Source organism: Schistocerca piceifrons, chromosome 7 (assembly GCF_021461385.2).
Source record: "Schistocerca piceifrons isolate TAMUIC-IGC-003096 chromosome 7, iqSchPice1.1, whole genome shotgun sequence".
NCBI lineage: Eukaryota > Metazoa > Arthropoda > Insecta > Orthoptera > Acrididae > Schistocerca > Schistocerca piceifrons.
The window spans coordinates 354,770,452-354,786,440 of record NC_060144.1 but is presented as its reverse complement, the minus strand read 5'-3'; the positions used below and the strand labels follow the sequence as shown (position 1 = coordinate 354,786,440).

The 15,989-nt window shown below is 38.5% G+C and overlaps 2 protein-coding genes across 3 annotated transcripts in view; both read right to left on the bottom strand.

The window, feature by feature from the left end:
* Positions 1-702: 702 nt before the first annotated feature.
* LOC124805703 lies at positions 703-1,455 on the bottom strand. Its single transcript, XM_047266273.1, has one exon. It carries the CDS (start codon positions 1,453-1,455, stop codon positions 703-705), a length of 753 nt encoding a protein of 250 aa, XP_047122229.1.
* Positions 1,456-8,813: 7,358 nt separating this feature from the next.
* The window catches only part of LOC124805160 (sodium channel and clathrin linker 1-like), a 112,112-nt gene continuing 104,936 nt past the window's right edge, over positions 8,814-15,989 (bottom strand). For both annotated transcript variants that reach the window (XM_047265640.1, XM_047265639.1), the window contains 5 exons: positions 13,794-13,936; positions 9,620-9,855; positions 9,365-9,490; positions 9,159-9,263; positions 8,814-9,078 (listed from right to left, as the gene is read on the bottom strand). In XM_047265640.1, coding sequence (XP_047121596.1) covers positions 8,910-9,078; positions 9,159-9,263; positions 9,365-9,490; positions 9,620-9,855; positions 13,794-13,936 — 779 coding nt within the window. In that variant the 3' untranslated portion in view covers positions 8,814-8,909. The remainder of the gene's footprint in view (positions 9,079-9,158; positions 9,264-9,364; positions 9,491-9,619; positions 9,856-13,793; positions 13,937-15,989) is intronic.

Here is a 15,989-nt window from a genome sequence, read left to right as displayed (position 1 = left end):
ACTTTGTCCTGCTAATTTTCATCCCTCTTTCTTCTAGTGCCTTCCTCCATTCCTCCAGCTTTTCCTCAAATCTGTCAATGCTCTGGTCACAAAGAACCACATCATCCGCAAACTTCATATTCCACGGCACTTCCTTCTTCACATCCTTCACCAGCACATCCAGAATCAGGTCAAAGAGGTAGGAACTACGTGCAGACCCTTGATGTAACCCTACTTTTACTGGAAACTCCTTTGTCATGCCCACACTACTTCTCACCTGCGTTGTGTCATTGCTCCTCTGTACATTTCCTTCACTAACCTCACACACTTCTCTGGCACGCACTGCTCTCTCGTGCTTCTCCTTATTTCGTCCCTTGGGACTCTGTCATATGCTTTCTCCAAATCAATGAAAGCCATATGTAGATCGGCTTACAGCTCTCTGTGTCTCTCCACTATCCGCCTTAAATCACGTATTGCATCAGTCGTTCCTCTTCCAGGCATGAATCCAAACTGTTCTTGACACACCACAGTCTCCTTGCGTAATCTTACTTCTATAACTCTTTCCCAAATTTTCATTATGTGTGCCATCAGTTTAATACCTCTATAGTTACTGCAGTCCTGCACATCACCTTTCCCTTAAATATTGGGATTAGTGCACTAGTTCTACACTCATCTGGCATCTCCTCCTGTCGCCAAATCTTCTTCATTAAATCCCAACGGAGCTCAATTCCCTTTTTTACCGAAGCACTTCCATGCCACAACGGGGATCTGGTCTTGGCCAATTGCCTTCCCATTTTTCATCTTTTCAACTGCCCGTTCGACTTCATCCCTACTTATATCCATCATTAATCCTTTGTTTGCCCCTCCTTCCTCAGTTTTCACTTTTACATTTTCTTCATTCAGCAATTTCTCAAAATAATTCAACCACGTTTGGATTATTTTTCCATGGTCATGCAGAATTATTCCTGTTTCATCTTTCATTTGTTTTATTGCTGTTAGATCCTTAGAAGCTTTACCTCTTGATTTGCCTATCCATATCAATTGTCTCATACCCTGATTTTTCTGCAGTAGTTTGTATGCCTCCCTTACTGATTCAGCTTTAGCTTTAGCCACGGCTCGTCTTGCCTCCTTCTTTGCACTTTTGTATGCTTGCCCATCCTCAGCACTTCCAGACATATCCCACTTCCTCTTAGCGTCTTTCTTTTCCTCCACAACCTTCTGCACCTCTTCATTCCACCACCATACATCCTTATCTTTTGGCATCCCTCTCCCAAATGTTAACCCAAACACTTCGTCCCTGGTCTTCCTTATAACAGCACTATTTATTTTCCGCCACTCCTGGACACTCTCTGTCAATTTTACCTTTCCCAGTACTTTTTCACTAAACTCCTCTCTCAAATTTTTATCCTTTAATCTCCACCACTTAATTTTCCTTTCACACTGATTTATATGTCTCTGTCTTTTACATACTTTCATCTCACAATCCGCTACAATCAATTTAAGTTGTGTTGCTATTCCTTCACAGTATATGACCTTAGTATTTTGCACCTCCCACTATTTTTCCTTCTACATAATATGTAATCAATTTGGCTTTTATTTTCGCCACTCCTGTATGTTATTAGTTTTTCTCTTTTTCTTTGGAAGTAGGTATTCATAATCACTAGATCAAAAGCCACTGCAAACTCCACTATCTTTTTTCCTTCCTCATTTCTCTTGCCATACCCCCATCCTCCATGCCACCTCTCTTCCCCACCTTTCCTTCCACCAATAAGACCATTTAGATCCCCTCTGACAACCAAAATGATCTCTTGAACAATAAAGTCTAAATGAGATTTTGAGATTTTCATGTAAATGTTACAAGTCAATCAATAAATGTATTAAAAATAACATAAAAATTAGCAACAAAATTGGTTATATTTATGGGACGGAAAAAAATAAACCAGTGGGAAGAATCCATCTAGTTATGTCACACACTGCTTTTTGACTACTGCAAAATTTGGGACTTTATTGCAAATGTATCAGCATTTGTTCACTACGATTTTAATCATTTCATCCATGAGTGACATTTCTTTGGGTCTTATACTAATACTTTGGGTTCTCCTATAGCTACCATTATTCTACATACATTTGAACTGCCCGTTAAGTAGTTAACAGTACTTATCATTTTGATGTCCATTCCATCACACTTTATTCTTCCATATCCTCTTGACATTCTCCAATGCCTTTCTCAATGCACAGATTGCACAAACTGTAACGAGTTATGCACCTCACATATTCCTTTTTAAACATAGGACTGCTGTTGGCCCTCACTGTTTGTATGTATGTTGCCTCTTTGGGTTTTACACTGCTCATTTACTGTTTGTCTGGCTCTAAAATGTAGGCCAACGGACATATTCAAGTTTGCATTATTGAAGGCTTTTCTAATCTATGAATGCAGTAAATAATAGTTTTCTAATGTCCAGCATTTTGCCTGTATATGCATATGATGGTTAAATTTATTTTCTAATGAATACAGTAAATAATAGTTTTCTAATGTCCAGCATTTTGTCTGTTTACGCATTTGATGGTTAAATTTAATCAAGTAAATGAGCAAAAAAGCTGCTAATTTCTAAAAAAGCTACTGCTTCTTTGGTTATACTAAGTCCCACAAACATATGCTCAGCAACACCAAGGAGAAAATACGAAACCACCATTACAAATCAAAAACAGCACTATATTTTCAAAATTTGGTACCTTTTGCTTATTATATGCACAAACACACACTGCTGCCTTATAACAATACTGCTTGACAAATGGTGATAAAACTAAGGCATTACTGATAGTACTTGTCCCTGATGGAACAGATTCAGATGTCTGAGGTAAAACTATCCCAGTTTGAATACTGCCACACTTTACTAAGCGTGGTTCTACTCAAGGAAATTAGAGGTGTTAGTCTGCTGTATATTCAAACATTTTGAACAATAAAATAACAGTTCCATCTGATGCAATTCTCCAAGGAATAAAATCTACTTTAATTTTTTTTAAAAGTTTCCCAAAAGCATCTTTACATTGAAATACAAGGAATTTAGTCTGAAAAAAACATATTTGATTTTATAGATTTAGAAAGCACTTTGGATCAAGTTGGATATAGGGCAATTAAACAAGAATGAAATTGTGTCAATGTCAGTGACATTTGCATATAATAAATAAACAATACATGAAAAAGAATATAATACCAGTTGGCAGTACAATAGCTAAACTAAATAAATTGCTCGAAAAGTGTTCTGAAACACCTTGACTAGCACAGTCTGTGTTTTCTTTTTCCTGTCAGAAACCTCTTACTCAATATTCTTCTGATCACAGGACATCTCTATATAGCCATGTAGTGCAGGAAAAGTAAACCTGCATTTTCAGTTCAATCCTAGTCAATTGGCTTTCCAGTCAGTAATAAAATGTGCCTTGGGTACACTGTTTGGTCTGTTGACATGCCTGAAAGTTGATTTGAAGCTTAGATTGTGCACATATTAGCATTTTTTGGCACGAAGGATTGTCAACAAGCCATCTGCCTAATTACAGTGTGCCACAACAATGTCATTCAAACATTCAACCACTATTGTGAGAGACAGAGCATCGAAGATTGCCTCTTAAGAGCTTCCTGCTGTCGATGACAGCAGCTAATGAGCATTGCCATAAAGGTTAAACTATCAGCACAAATAAGTTGTATAATTAATTTTTGCTTTTTAGCAGGCACATGTCTGCAAACCTGGTGTACACAAAACTCTCCATGACACTGTACTGTAGCACATTGCAAGAGAAGTCAAAACAAAATGACAGAGCCTATCAATAAAGTCAATTGTTGGGCGGTAATTCATTATCTGCATTTGAAGGGGAATGACACCACAGCAATCCGTGCTGAGTGCATGGAAGTGCGTGACAACAATGTACATCATATGCCACAGTAGTTAGCTGGCATACGCACATCCACAGTGGGCAAACAAGTGTGAAGACAGAGAACAAAGTGCCAGAGTGCATATCTGTGAAATATTGGGCAACACAAATGAGGTGGAGGATCTGGTGCTCAAAGACCTGTGTACCATAATCGATGTTATGGTGGAAAAATTAAAAATCAATCATGAATCAGTTTTCATCTTACATAACATTTTGAACACAACAAAGGTCTCCACATGATAGGTTTTGTGATTGCTCATACAATGCTCATACAACCAAAAAGCCTGCTGAACCAATGCAGCAGCCGAAATGTTGCAGCTGTGTCAAGCAATTCAGATGACTCCGTAAGTCACCTAATCACCAATGACGAGTGCTGGATGCATTACTATGGCCCTGACACAAGGGAGTAAAGCAGGCAATGGAAATTTTTGGATTCATCTTTACCAAAAAAGATGACTGAACCATCACTGAGATTTTGCTTGTAAGTAGCAAAACGTTGCAGGAGCATATTATTGACATCTGGCTTGGTTACACGCGGGTGTTAAGAGTCACAGAAGTCACAGAAAGCTGCTCAAGGGAATGTTTCCGTTCCATGACAATGCCCAGGGTCATCCTGCACAAGACAGTCAGACAATAAACGACTGTGTGGCAGACATTTTAAGAATGGCAATGAAGTGATTTTTGAGGTGGAACATTTCCTGAACAGCCAAAATTTTATGACAACCCCTGGTATCTGTAAACTTCGTTGGCTTCAGTTCCATGAGGCGGCGGGTGGGGTTAAGAAAGAATAAGCTTCATGAAACCGCCAAAATTTAACTTCACTGTCAAATAAAGACAAAACAATAACTAAAGGAAAGGCAGTCTGTCTGAAAGTGCACATCATTCCAATAACGTTGAATAACTTGCTTCCCTACACACTGTGTGATATGCATTGTAGCATGCTAACATCATCCTTAGCATTCTGTTCACAAGATCGTTGCATCTCAAGCTTGTCTTAGTTTTGGTGGTAGCTTTCCTGCAGGGACCCAGTGTGTAAGAAAGGTTCCAGTGCAGACATACAGCAAATTTCAATGTGTCCCAAGTGAATTTACTGTGGTTCATGTCAGTAGATTCCACATTCTATTCCATTCGGTCAATTCCTGAGGCTTGGAGTGCACAAGCATTATCTATTAAAAGACATTCCAATTGCAAAAATGTTGGTAGGGCTGGACAACAGGAGGATTCTCTTTTACTAGCACATAACCATCAAATTACCTAGCAAAAAGTGAGAACTGTCTGATATCCATAAATGCAGCTGCCCCAAACCACGAATTACACATGAGGCTGTGTGCCTGAAATGTGCATTGGTGCATCCCACCTCAATACACTCTACAGCAGGCTGTTCCAGCTCGTCGGCTCCGTTGTGAGCCGCGGAGCGCTCCCTGCTCCAGGGAGCCGTGTCACTCGCTGAGACCATTCAAGTGGGCCGGCACGTTGCACGGCTGGCTGAGGCAGGTGGCAAGGTGAGCGTTTTGATGTACCAGCTGCGTATTATAAGATCCACAACCTGCGTCTTATAAGATCCACAACCTCATACTCTTAGCTGCTAAGACATGGTGACATGCTACACCAGGAAATACGAGGTTCAGGAAATAAATAAGAAACAACTGTTTTACAAGAAATTGCATACTAAATTTATTGGGCCTCTGTAGTTTGACATTTTCTTTTCATTACAAGATCGGAAATATCAGGTGTCAAAGTGTTCGAAGCGTAAGTGCGGAGGATGGCCTTCATTGTTGCATCCTGAAGAAACGATCGTTCCTTACTTTTTACTCTCTTCATTGCTGAGAAACGCTGCTCACAACAAAACATAGATCCAAACATGCACATGATCTGAGCGGCATCGTTGTGAAGCTTGGGAAATGTTTTTTGCTGTAATGGACGATACCATCATGACAAATCGAATGTGTTGTAGTACCTCTCTTTCAACAAAGTTGAATTTTGCAAATCAGTAATCTCCAATTGAAGTGGCGATGACAAGTCATCGGGATAAACTGAAAAAGGAGTGCTGAACGCCTTAAGTTTCATTTCCAAACTAGTGAGGTCTCGGAATCGTGTTTCAAACGACGTGATGAGCTGCTTTAACTTTGTTTGGTAATCGCCAAAAGTAGTACCTTCAGGTAATTTTAAAGAAGCAAGATGATTGCAGAACGTTAAATGTCCATTACTCATCTGCCTCTCAAATAAACTTAACTTTTCCATGAACGCTTTGATCTGGTCGTGCATATCAACGATTAGCTGCCCTTTGCCCTGCAATGACAAATTTAAATGATTCAGATGCATACTTATGTCAGCTAGGAACGCTAGGTCTGATATCCATTTTATATCTTTCAGACAACGCATTTTTTCCCCTTTCATTTCGAGAAAAAGGGATATTTCCTCATGAACGGCAAAGAAAACATCAAGAACTTTTCCCTGACTCAGCCAACGAACTGTACTGTGGTAAGGTATATCCCCATACTCCGCTTCCATATCTTTCAGGAATCCTTTGAACTGGCGATGATTCATACCGTGACGCCGCACAAAATTCACACACTTCACGACATCTTTCATTACGCCACCTAGCTCTACTGTTTCTGCACACGGTGCCTCTTGGTGAATAAAACAATGAAGAGTCAAAATGTCTTTCCTGAATTCGTCCCTGAGTTTATTTTTCAAACGAGAAGCAAAACCCTGGTGACGCCCGATCATTTGCGGTGCACTGTCTGTCGCTACAGAATGGAGCTTATCCCACGGCATATTCATATTGTCCACTGATTTACAAACAGCTTCAAAAATGTTACGTCCTGTTGCGATGTGATCGAGTGGTACCACATCCAAGAGTTCTTCAGTTACTTGCAGCTCCATGTCGACACCACGCTCAAAGACTACAAGCAGTCCAACATGTCGGTGCTTTCATCAAGCGCTAGCAAAAATACAACAAAGCTGTCCACCTTTTTCCTGAGCTGTGTCTCTAGATCCGCTGCCATGTCCAGGATTCGACGAGATATTGTTTGCCTCGACAGGCAAACCCTTTCAACTGCCTGCACCTCCCTTGGAAACAAACATTCTGGAACTACTACCATGCACGATTTCACAAGTGGTCCCACCGAAAACGGCTTGCCACTCGTCGCAATGATGATAGCAACCCTGTAGCTTGCTCGAATTGTAGACTCAGTAGTGTTTTTTCCGCTCCCATTCACCTGAACATTATAAACGCATTACAGAACACTAACTATGTTGGATGTTTTAATACCCTCCGTATTACGAAACCGTTTTTAAACTTACGTGTCCTGGTATGTCGTTCTTAAGCCTGGCTACCAGTTCTCTGCGTGCAGCGCCTTCTACCTGATCGTAGTGCGCTGCGTGAAGACGTATATAATGTCGTTGTATATTGTACCTCTTTGCAGAATTATATACTTTATGACATACAAGACACTGCGGACGACTATCCCTCTCAATGAATAGAAAGGTATCCTCCAATAGAGGTACAGGGCTTTCGCGGCTAGTCATAGCTGTCATTGAACACGGATTATTGCATCAGTTGCGGCTGCATGCGGCCAGGGGGCAGTGAGTTCGCTTTCCCCCTCCATGCAGGCTCCGAGCTGCCGCAGTGAGCGCTCCGGATCCCTGGAGCTCGGTTGGAACAGCCTACTCTACAGTGATGGTCAGATGTCAGACTCGTACAATTAAGGTCTTCACTAACTCATACAACTACAAACAGAACACATTGCTACATTCCATTCTTGGTTTTCCTGTTTGATTTTGAACACTTACCTTCAAAATCCAAAAAGATGCAAAGTGTAATTTTACAAAACTGTAGTGATGCCTTTTTTTGGTTTATGGAAGCAAGAGTTGGATAAATAAGAAGAAAGATGACACCAAAATACAAGGGGCAGAAGATTAGATTCTTCAGGAAAATGAAGGTTTGCACAAGAATGTTATCTAATCAGAAACGAAACCACTTGTAACTAGTTGAATGTGTATACTATTAAAGAGAGAATAACTGAACACACACACACACACACACACACACACACACACACACACACACACACAGTGGAAATAACATGTCAACAGAATGAGGGATAAAGATAACTTAAGACAATCATAAAGGACACCATTCTTTCAATATTCCACACAACTGCATTTTCTGAAGCATTGTACTTAGCCATCCCCTTTTAGGTAAATTAACTGTACAGCCAATGTATCTGAAAGTGGAATTTTAAGTTCAATCTTCTGACCTTAGGAGAGAAGGTTAAAATTTGATTTTGAAAAACTGTTACCTCCATCTTAAAACATCCCACTTCTCTCATAAGACAAATAACTCTGAACAGCAATGAGATATCTTTTGTTGTATGTGCTTGCAAGAATAAAACCATTTTGTTGAGTTAAATAGCTGACACCTGCTTTTATTCAGACATCATTAAGTTACTATCTGCATTGTAGATGCAATTTTCAGTGTCCACCAGTTACCAGAGAGCTTTTAACATCCCGCTATTAATGAAAGGTAGAGGGTTTTTATACTGGCTTCAAGTGCCAAATGGGGATGTTAGACTGGTCTGGGAGAGGCAGTTGGGCGTGGCAAGAGGCGTATTAACAGTGAGTGCAATCAATAGTGTAAGAGAAACTTCCTTATTTAATTTTTGAGTAGTATTGTTTTCTACAGCCTTTTCTTCTTTTTTGAACAATGGACTCTCCAGTTTCTAAAGTTAGCTTCTGTTATCCTATAATAAATTTTACTTAAATCACCACCTACCCCTAATTTCTGAGACAGAGGGATGATTTAACTAATAATCCATTTTTATTCAATAAATTTCATGATTATTTATTTTATTACAAAACCATATGATAGTACATAAATTACAATGCAATTATTAGAAAATCACTAGAATAGCATATCCCTGCATTATTTTCATTAGATTGTGTGTCAAAAGAGAAAATAAGGAAGAATAAAAGACTAATGCACTTACAACACAAGAACATTAGGTACTATTGTCTAACCGAGTATGGTCAAAAGCCATCTCTCGTAATGTTCTCTGCAATTCTTTTTCTAAAAATCTATTTCGAATCTTCAGTTCATTTCTTTGCCGTTGCAGATTCTTTATTCGAGATTCAAATTTCTCGGTGAGGCTTAATACTGTGTTCTCCCACCTGAAAGATTTAATTGAAGTTGAATATCAAGTGTTATTTGTCTGTGGAATTTTCATATTCATAAAATAAATTTTTATTACTTGTTTTTTAAAGATATTTGTGCATTGAGGTGATGCTGAAGTTCACTAGTTGTCACCAATTCTTTTTTCTTTAGTTCCTGTAAACTAGTTAATAAACTGCCTTCCCTGTAAGCATAAATGAGATTAGTTCGTTGAATGAAAATGATTTATAGATAAATTTCAACAAATTAATATAAATGAGCAGGACTTGACCATATTCAGCTTACTTAATGCTATGAAGAGCTGTTTTGTTCTCGCCAGACTGTGCTTTTAATAATGCTACAGTTAGTTCTGCCACATGCTGTTCTAAGCTTAAATACTGTTGCATTTGTTCCTGTATCTCCAATGTGTGCCTATTTACCATCAGTAAGAGAAAAAGTTCATGAGATATCACAGAGGCATCAGATTTCTGAGAGGCATTAAGTCGTATCATGTTATGTACAAAACCATCATTTTTAAATTTTTTTGCCAGATTCAATTACCTCTCTTGGATGTGCTGAATTCTTGTAAGGAGCTCATCCTTTTCTTTGGAAATCTGCAGCTTATCTTTCTCTGCTTTATGTAGTTGTTGATATAGAGCTTTGAGATTTTCTTCTGTGTGTTTGTTGCTATTTACTGCAAATATCATATTTTCTGTGTGTACTTTTCTCAGTTCTTCTTCAAGCTTCTTGCATTCCTGCTGAGCCTTTTCAAGTTTCTCACTTTGTTCTTTAAGATTCTGTTAATATTTCATACTACATTATACACAATAAACATTACTTTCATTTACTTAGTACTAAGCTTTTGCAACATAATGCATAAACAAAATCAAAATATTGGCTTTTCCACACTATTAACATAAGATTTTGAGGTAAAAACAAGGGTGTGACAGAAGACATGGTTTATACTATTGAGACACCAGTGAGGATTTGATAATCTGCACAACTCTCACACACCAACACACACATATATTGTATGTATAAGTGGCAATCAAAAAGTTTCCATTTGAGGACATTCCTGCAGAAACAGGAATAGAATAGAATATTTATTCACCTTGGAACATTTTCATGTGCAGTTAGTATCGTCATATAAAAATCTATACATTTATAACTGTAATATTACAGTGATTTTATACAGATCCTTACCTAATTACGTTACAAGGAGACAGTTGCATGTGTAAATACTTTAGGAAAGTACACTGTTGTACCAACTGATCACTTTTTGAAAACCTAATACAGTATGCGCGGTATATGCAATGTATCACTACTCCAGTGCCGTTTTAAATTAGACATTCAAGAAATCGTTCACACTGGAGAAACATGTAAACACACCATCATTCGACCATCAGACAGAGTCCTGTATGGATGAGACAACTGAAAGATTTGAAAGCAAATAAATCACCAGGTATGGATGGAATCCCAATTCGGTTTTACAAAGAGTACTCGACAGAACTGGCCCCCTACCTAGCCTTCATTTATCATGAATCTCCCACCCAACACAAAGTCCCAAACGACTGGAAAAAAATACAGTTGACTTCAGCATATAAGAAGAGTAAAAGAATGGATCTGCAAAATTACAGACCAATGCCCCTTAACTTCAGTTTGCTGCAGACTCCTTGAACATATTCTCAGTCTGAATTTATTAAACTTTCTTGAGACTGAGAAGCTTATGTCCTGTATGGATGAGACAACTGAAAGATTTGAAAGCAAATAAATCACCAGGTATGGATGGAATCCCAATTCGGTTTTACAAAGAGTACTCGACAGAACTGGCCCCCTACCTAGCCTTCATTTATCATGAATCTCCCACCCAACACAAAGTCCCAAACGACTGGAAAAAAATACAGTTGACTTCAGCATATAAGAAGAGTAAAAGAATGGATCTGCAAAATTACAGACCAATGCCCCTTAACTTCAGTTTGCTGCAGACTCCTTGAACATATTCTCAGTCTGAATTTATTAAACTTTCTTGAGACTGAGAAGCTTATGTCCTTGAATGAGCAAGGTTAAAGAAAGCATCGCTCTTGTGAAACTTAGCTTGCACTTCTCTCACATGATACACTGTGAATTATGGATGAAGGGCAACAGGCAGATTCCATAGATCTAGAATTCCAGAAAACATTTGACATGACGCCCCATTGCAGGATGTTAACAAAGGTATGAACATATGGAATAAGTTCACAGATATGTGAGTGGCTCCAAAACTTCTTTAATCATAGAACTAAGTATGTTGTCCTCGATGGTAAATATTCATCAGAGACAATGGTATCGTCAGAAGTGCCCCAGGGAAATGTGATAGGACCGCTGTTGTTCTCTGTACACATAAATGATCTGACAGACAGGATGGGCTGCAATCTGCAGTTGTTTGCCGATGATGTTGTGGCGTATGGTAAGGGGTCGAAGTTGAGTTACTGCCAAAAGATACAAGATGACTTAGACCTAAAATTTCTATTTTCTGTGATGAATAAAACATAGTTCTACACATGCAAAAATGTAAGTTAATGCAGATGATTAGGAAGAACAAACCTATAATGTTCGGATACAGTGTTACTGGTGTCCTGCTTGACACATTCGAGTCGTTTAAATATCTGGGCATAATGTTGCAAAGCGATATAAAATGGAATGAGCATGTGAAAACTGTGGTAGGGAAGGTGAATGCTCGACTTTGGTTTATTAGGAGAATTTTAAGAAAGAGTGGTTTACCTGTAAAAGAGGCCGCATATAGGATGCTGGTGCAATCTATTCTTGAGTACTGCTTGAGTGTTTGGTATTCGTACCAGATCAGACTGAAGGGAGACATCGAAGCAGTTCAGAGGCAGGCCACTAGATTTATTACTGGTAGGTTCAAACCACACATAAGTGTTACATAGATGCTTCTGGAACTCAAATGGGAATCCCTGGAGTGGAGGTGATGTTCTTTCCAAGAAATACTATTGAGAACATTTAGAGAACTGGTATTTGAAGTTGACTGCCAAACAATTCTACTGCCAAAAACATACATTGCGTGTAAGGGCCATGAAGATAAGAGATGAGAAATTAGGGCTCATACAAAGGCATATACACAGTTGTTTTTCCTCACTCTATTTGCTAGTGGAACATGAAAGGAAATGACTAGTAGTGGTACAGGGTACCCTCCGCAACACATCATATGGTCGCTTGCAGAGTATGTATGTAGATGTGTATAAGCACTGACTTGTAGCCAAGTGAATGGTATGGCATTCGTGTCTTTCCAACAAGTGTGCAGTAAATGGGAAAATGTTAACTATAACGACATTATTACCAAATGCATCCAAGCATTTTCATGGCTGCTGAAGGACAAGCACCAGCAGACAGCAATCAGAGAACGAAGAATGTGTATGGTGCAGCATGTCTGTTGAAAACTGCTGTTAGGGAATGATGTGCCGATTTCCATGCTGGTTGCAATTCAACACAAGATGCTGGTTGATCTGGGAGGCCAGCCAACTCAAATGAAAGACATTCAAACACCTGCTCTACATACGCTCTCTTCCCGTGCAATTATTATGTCTTCAGCCTTTGAAAAAGGCTTCTAAGGGTCAACAATTCCTGTTGAATGAGGATGTGCAGCAGACAGTTACAGATGTTTTTGTGCAGTTGGATTCACTATTTTACCAAATGGGTATCTTCAACCTGGTGAATCAGTGGGATGATTCAGTGTTTTTGCGAATTTCTGTGTTTTGGCCAAATCTATGTAGTTCTTAGAGGTTTTTTTTTTTACAAAGTTCAGTTTTTTTTTTTTTTTTTTTTTTTTTTTTTTTTTTTTTTTTTTTTTTTTTTTTTTGCCAGATTTAGTGGTGCTTTTTTTGTCCAATTTGGTGGAGTTTTTTTGTCAAATTTGGTGTCACTTTCTGGCAAATTGGTAGTTCTTTTCCTAATTTCTGTGCTATATATGTCGCCAAAACAGAAATTGTTATGCAGGAAACGGAACTCATTTTAGGATCATACATGAACCCCCAGCCTTGAGGAGGTGAGAAGCCAATATGCAGTTTTAACATTCAGTAACTACCAGTTATGAGTATTAGAAAATTGCTGACCTTATTTTTATAATATTTTTATACACTGCAAAGCTATAAATTATGCAATATATCATAAAAGTTGCCAATTTTGCATTACTTTGCTAAAAACTGCTAATTTTGCATTATCATTTTCATGAAATTTTCCTGTCCCTACATCTACACAGTCATAATAAACACATGTAACCACCTGCAACACTGTGACCTTGATCTTTTAGCACAGTTCCCCAGCTGAGAAGTATAATGTGCCAGGCAAGCAAGAGGTGCTGATGTAAGGGGCAATGAGAGGCCACCCATCAATTTGCTACAAATGAATTTGTCTATCCTCATTTTTATTTATTATTTCCATCCTACAAGGATTGTCACTTGAGCAACATTTTCATGTTTTTATTCTTGCATCCTTATGGATATGACAAATATATGCATCGTTGATCAAAATTGGCCAAAATACAACTTATCACGGCAAAAGTTTGCAGAAATATGAACTATCACTAAAAAGGCTTAAATATGACTTTATATGCACAATAAAAATATGTTTTTCTGTACTATAATACCCAGATTCATTCATAAATTGTTGTAAAATTCACTCTAAAGTTCAGAAAAAAATATGACTTGTCATTAAAGTCTGGGTCCTAATTACAGCTTACCATTTCAAGGTTTCGCATATCGCGAAGAAAAATTTCCATTTTAGAATTACAGTGCTTTTTCACTAAGTCAGTTTCCTTCTTCACATTCTTGTTAACTTCTTCAGATACATTTTGCAGAGCTTTCTGGAGCTGAACATTCTCTTCTGTTTTTTAAAGATAAATAAAAGTCACTGATTGAACAACACTGCATTTTCATTATTTTTTATTCCTTAGAATTGGCATAACATTGCTACAATCTAGGTACATATCATTAAATTAAGTGAATAATAATTAAGTACAGTGAACAATTACAATAGCAATAGTAATAGTAACAATAATAATAAAATAATAATTGGCAGTGACTTTGAAAAGGTTGTTATTCTTGTCTACACGTAAATTGATTTTATCATCAGATATGACTTTCAAAGACATGCAAATTGTTGAAAATCTTATCAGTTCACTGTCAAACATGAAGCATTATTGCCTACTTCCAGATGCGGTGTCAATGTCGTACAAACTGAAACCTTTAAAGTTTTTAGTTTGAGTTGAACATGCAACACAACCAGAGAGATACACAGTTTGATATCTAATTAGAGGGAGTAAACTGTAAAGCTAAAAAAATGTTTACACTGTATTTGGGAAGTTTCACTGGCAGGCAGTACTGTCTGCTTGTTGGCAAAACCCAGTATAAAAAAAAGTATGGATGATGACACAAAGTGCAAGTTCAGATTGAGAAAGGATATAGAAGGAAATTGGCTGTGCACTTTCACAGGAACCATCCTAGTATTCATCAAAAGCTACTAAAGTCTATACCACCAAGCATTTTTCTAGAATATTAGTGAAATAATCTAATATTTGAGTTATAGTGATACTGCATCAAAGAGAAATTTAACTGAGAAAACAAATAAATAGTGAGAGAGAAATGTTTGCCAGTACTTAACTTCAGGAGGTGTAATGTACAGTATTGCCAACACACATGTATATAAAAAACGAGATGTTCTACTTAGCTTTTGGAACTAGTAGTTCCTTCATTGGAAAGGAGTGAGAGATAGGCTGAAGAAGGTTGAAAAGGAAGGACATGTATTCCAAGATGAGGGAGACTCAACTGCAGTGAGGAGAAGGGTAGACAAAGATGAAGGGGGATCTCTCTGAGAAAGTGGCCAGATATGGTATATTGGTAACCACTGTGTCAGGTTCAGTCCAGAGACAATAAGAGCAGAGTGAGAAGTAAAGAGTCATGCTGCAGAGCATGTTCAGTGGCTGGTACAGGGTGTCCAATGAGGACAGCTCTTCTATCCTCACTCATCCTTCAGTCAATTTAGTGGTGGTAATACCTTTATAAAATGCTATGTAGTGAACACCTTAGCTGATATACAACATGAATTATTTTGCAAGTTGCTCTGTCTTTGATATTAGAGGATTTACCAGTGGTGGGGCTGGACTACATGGTAGTGGGTTAGTGGGTGACTGCAGCAAGTTCTACAGGGAGAATGGGGGCAGGGGATGATTGAAAGGGGAGCAACCTTGGGGTAAGGATAATGGTTTGGGATGGTCTTATGGTTAAACTAGGATATTAACAGAGCAACAGTAGGTGTGTAATGTGGGGAGAATAACAGTGAGAGAGAGTCTCATTTCAGGATTTGATTTGAGAATGTTAGTCTTGATGGAGTAAATTATTGAAGCAGTCAAAGCTTTGGCAGTACTAGGTGAAAAGGGGGGTTGCTTCTCAGTTTTTTGGAAGTGGGAACTGTTTTACTCAAGAGTGTGAGAGTAGGATACAGCTCGAGAGATATGTTTTCGAATAAGATCTGGGAGGTACTTTAAATTCTTCTGGATCTGCAGCATTATAGATGACTTGTAAGGACATTATACACTGAAGAGCCAAAGAAATTGGTACACCTGCCTAATATCGTTTAGGACCCCTGCGAGCAAGCGGAAGTGCCGCAACACAATGTGGTATAGACTTGACGAATGTCTGAAGTAGTGCTGGAGGGAACTCGCACCATGAATCCTGCAGGGCTGTCCATAAATCCATAAGAGTATGAGGGGGTGAAGATCTCTTCTGAATAGCATCCCAGATATGCGCAGTAATGTTCATGTCTGGGGAGTCTGGTGGCCAGTGGAAGTGTTTAAACTCAGGAGTGTTTTCCTGGAGCCACTCATTAACAATTCTGGATGTGTGGGGTGTCACATTGTCCTGCTGGAATTGCCCAAGAC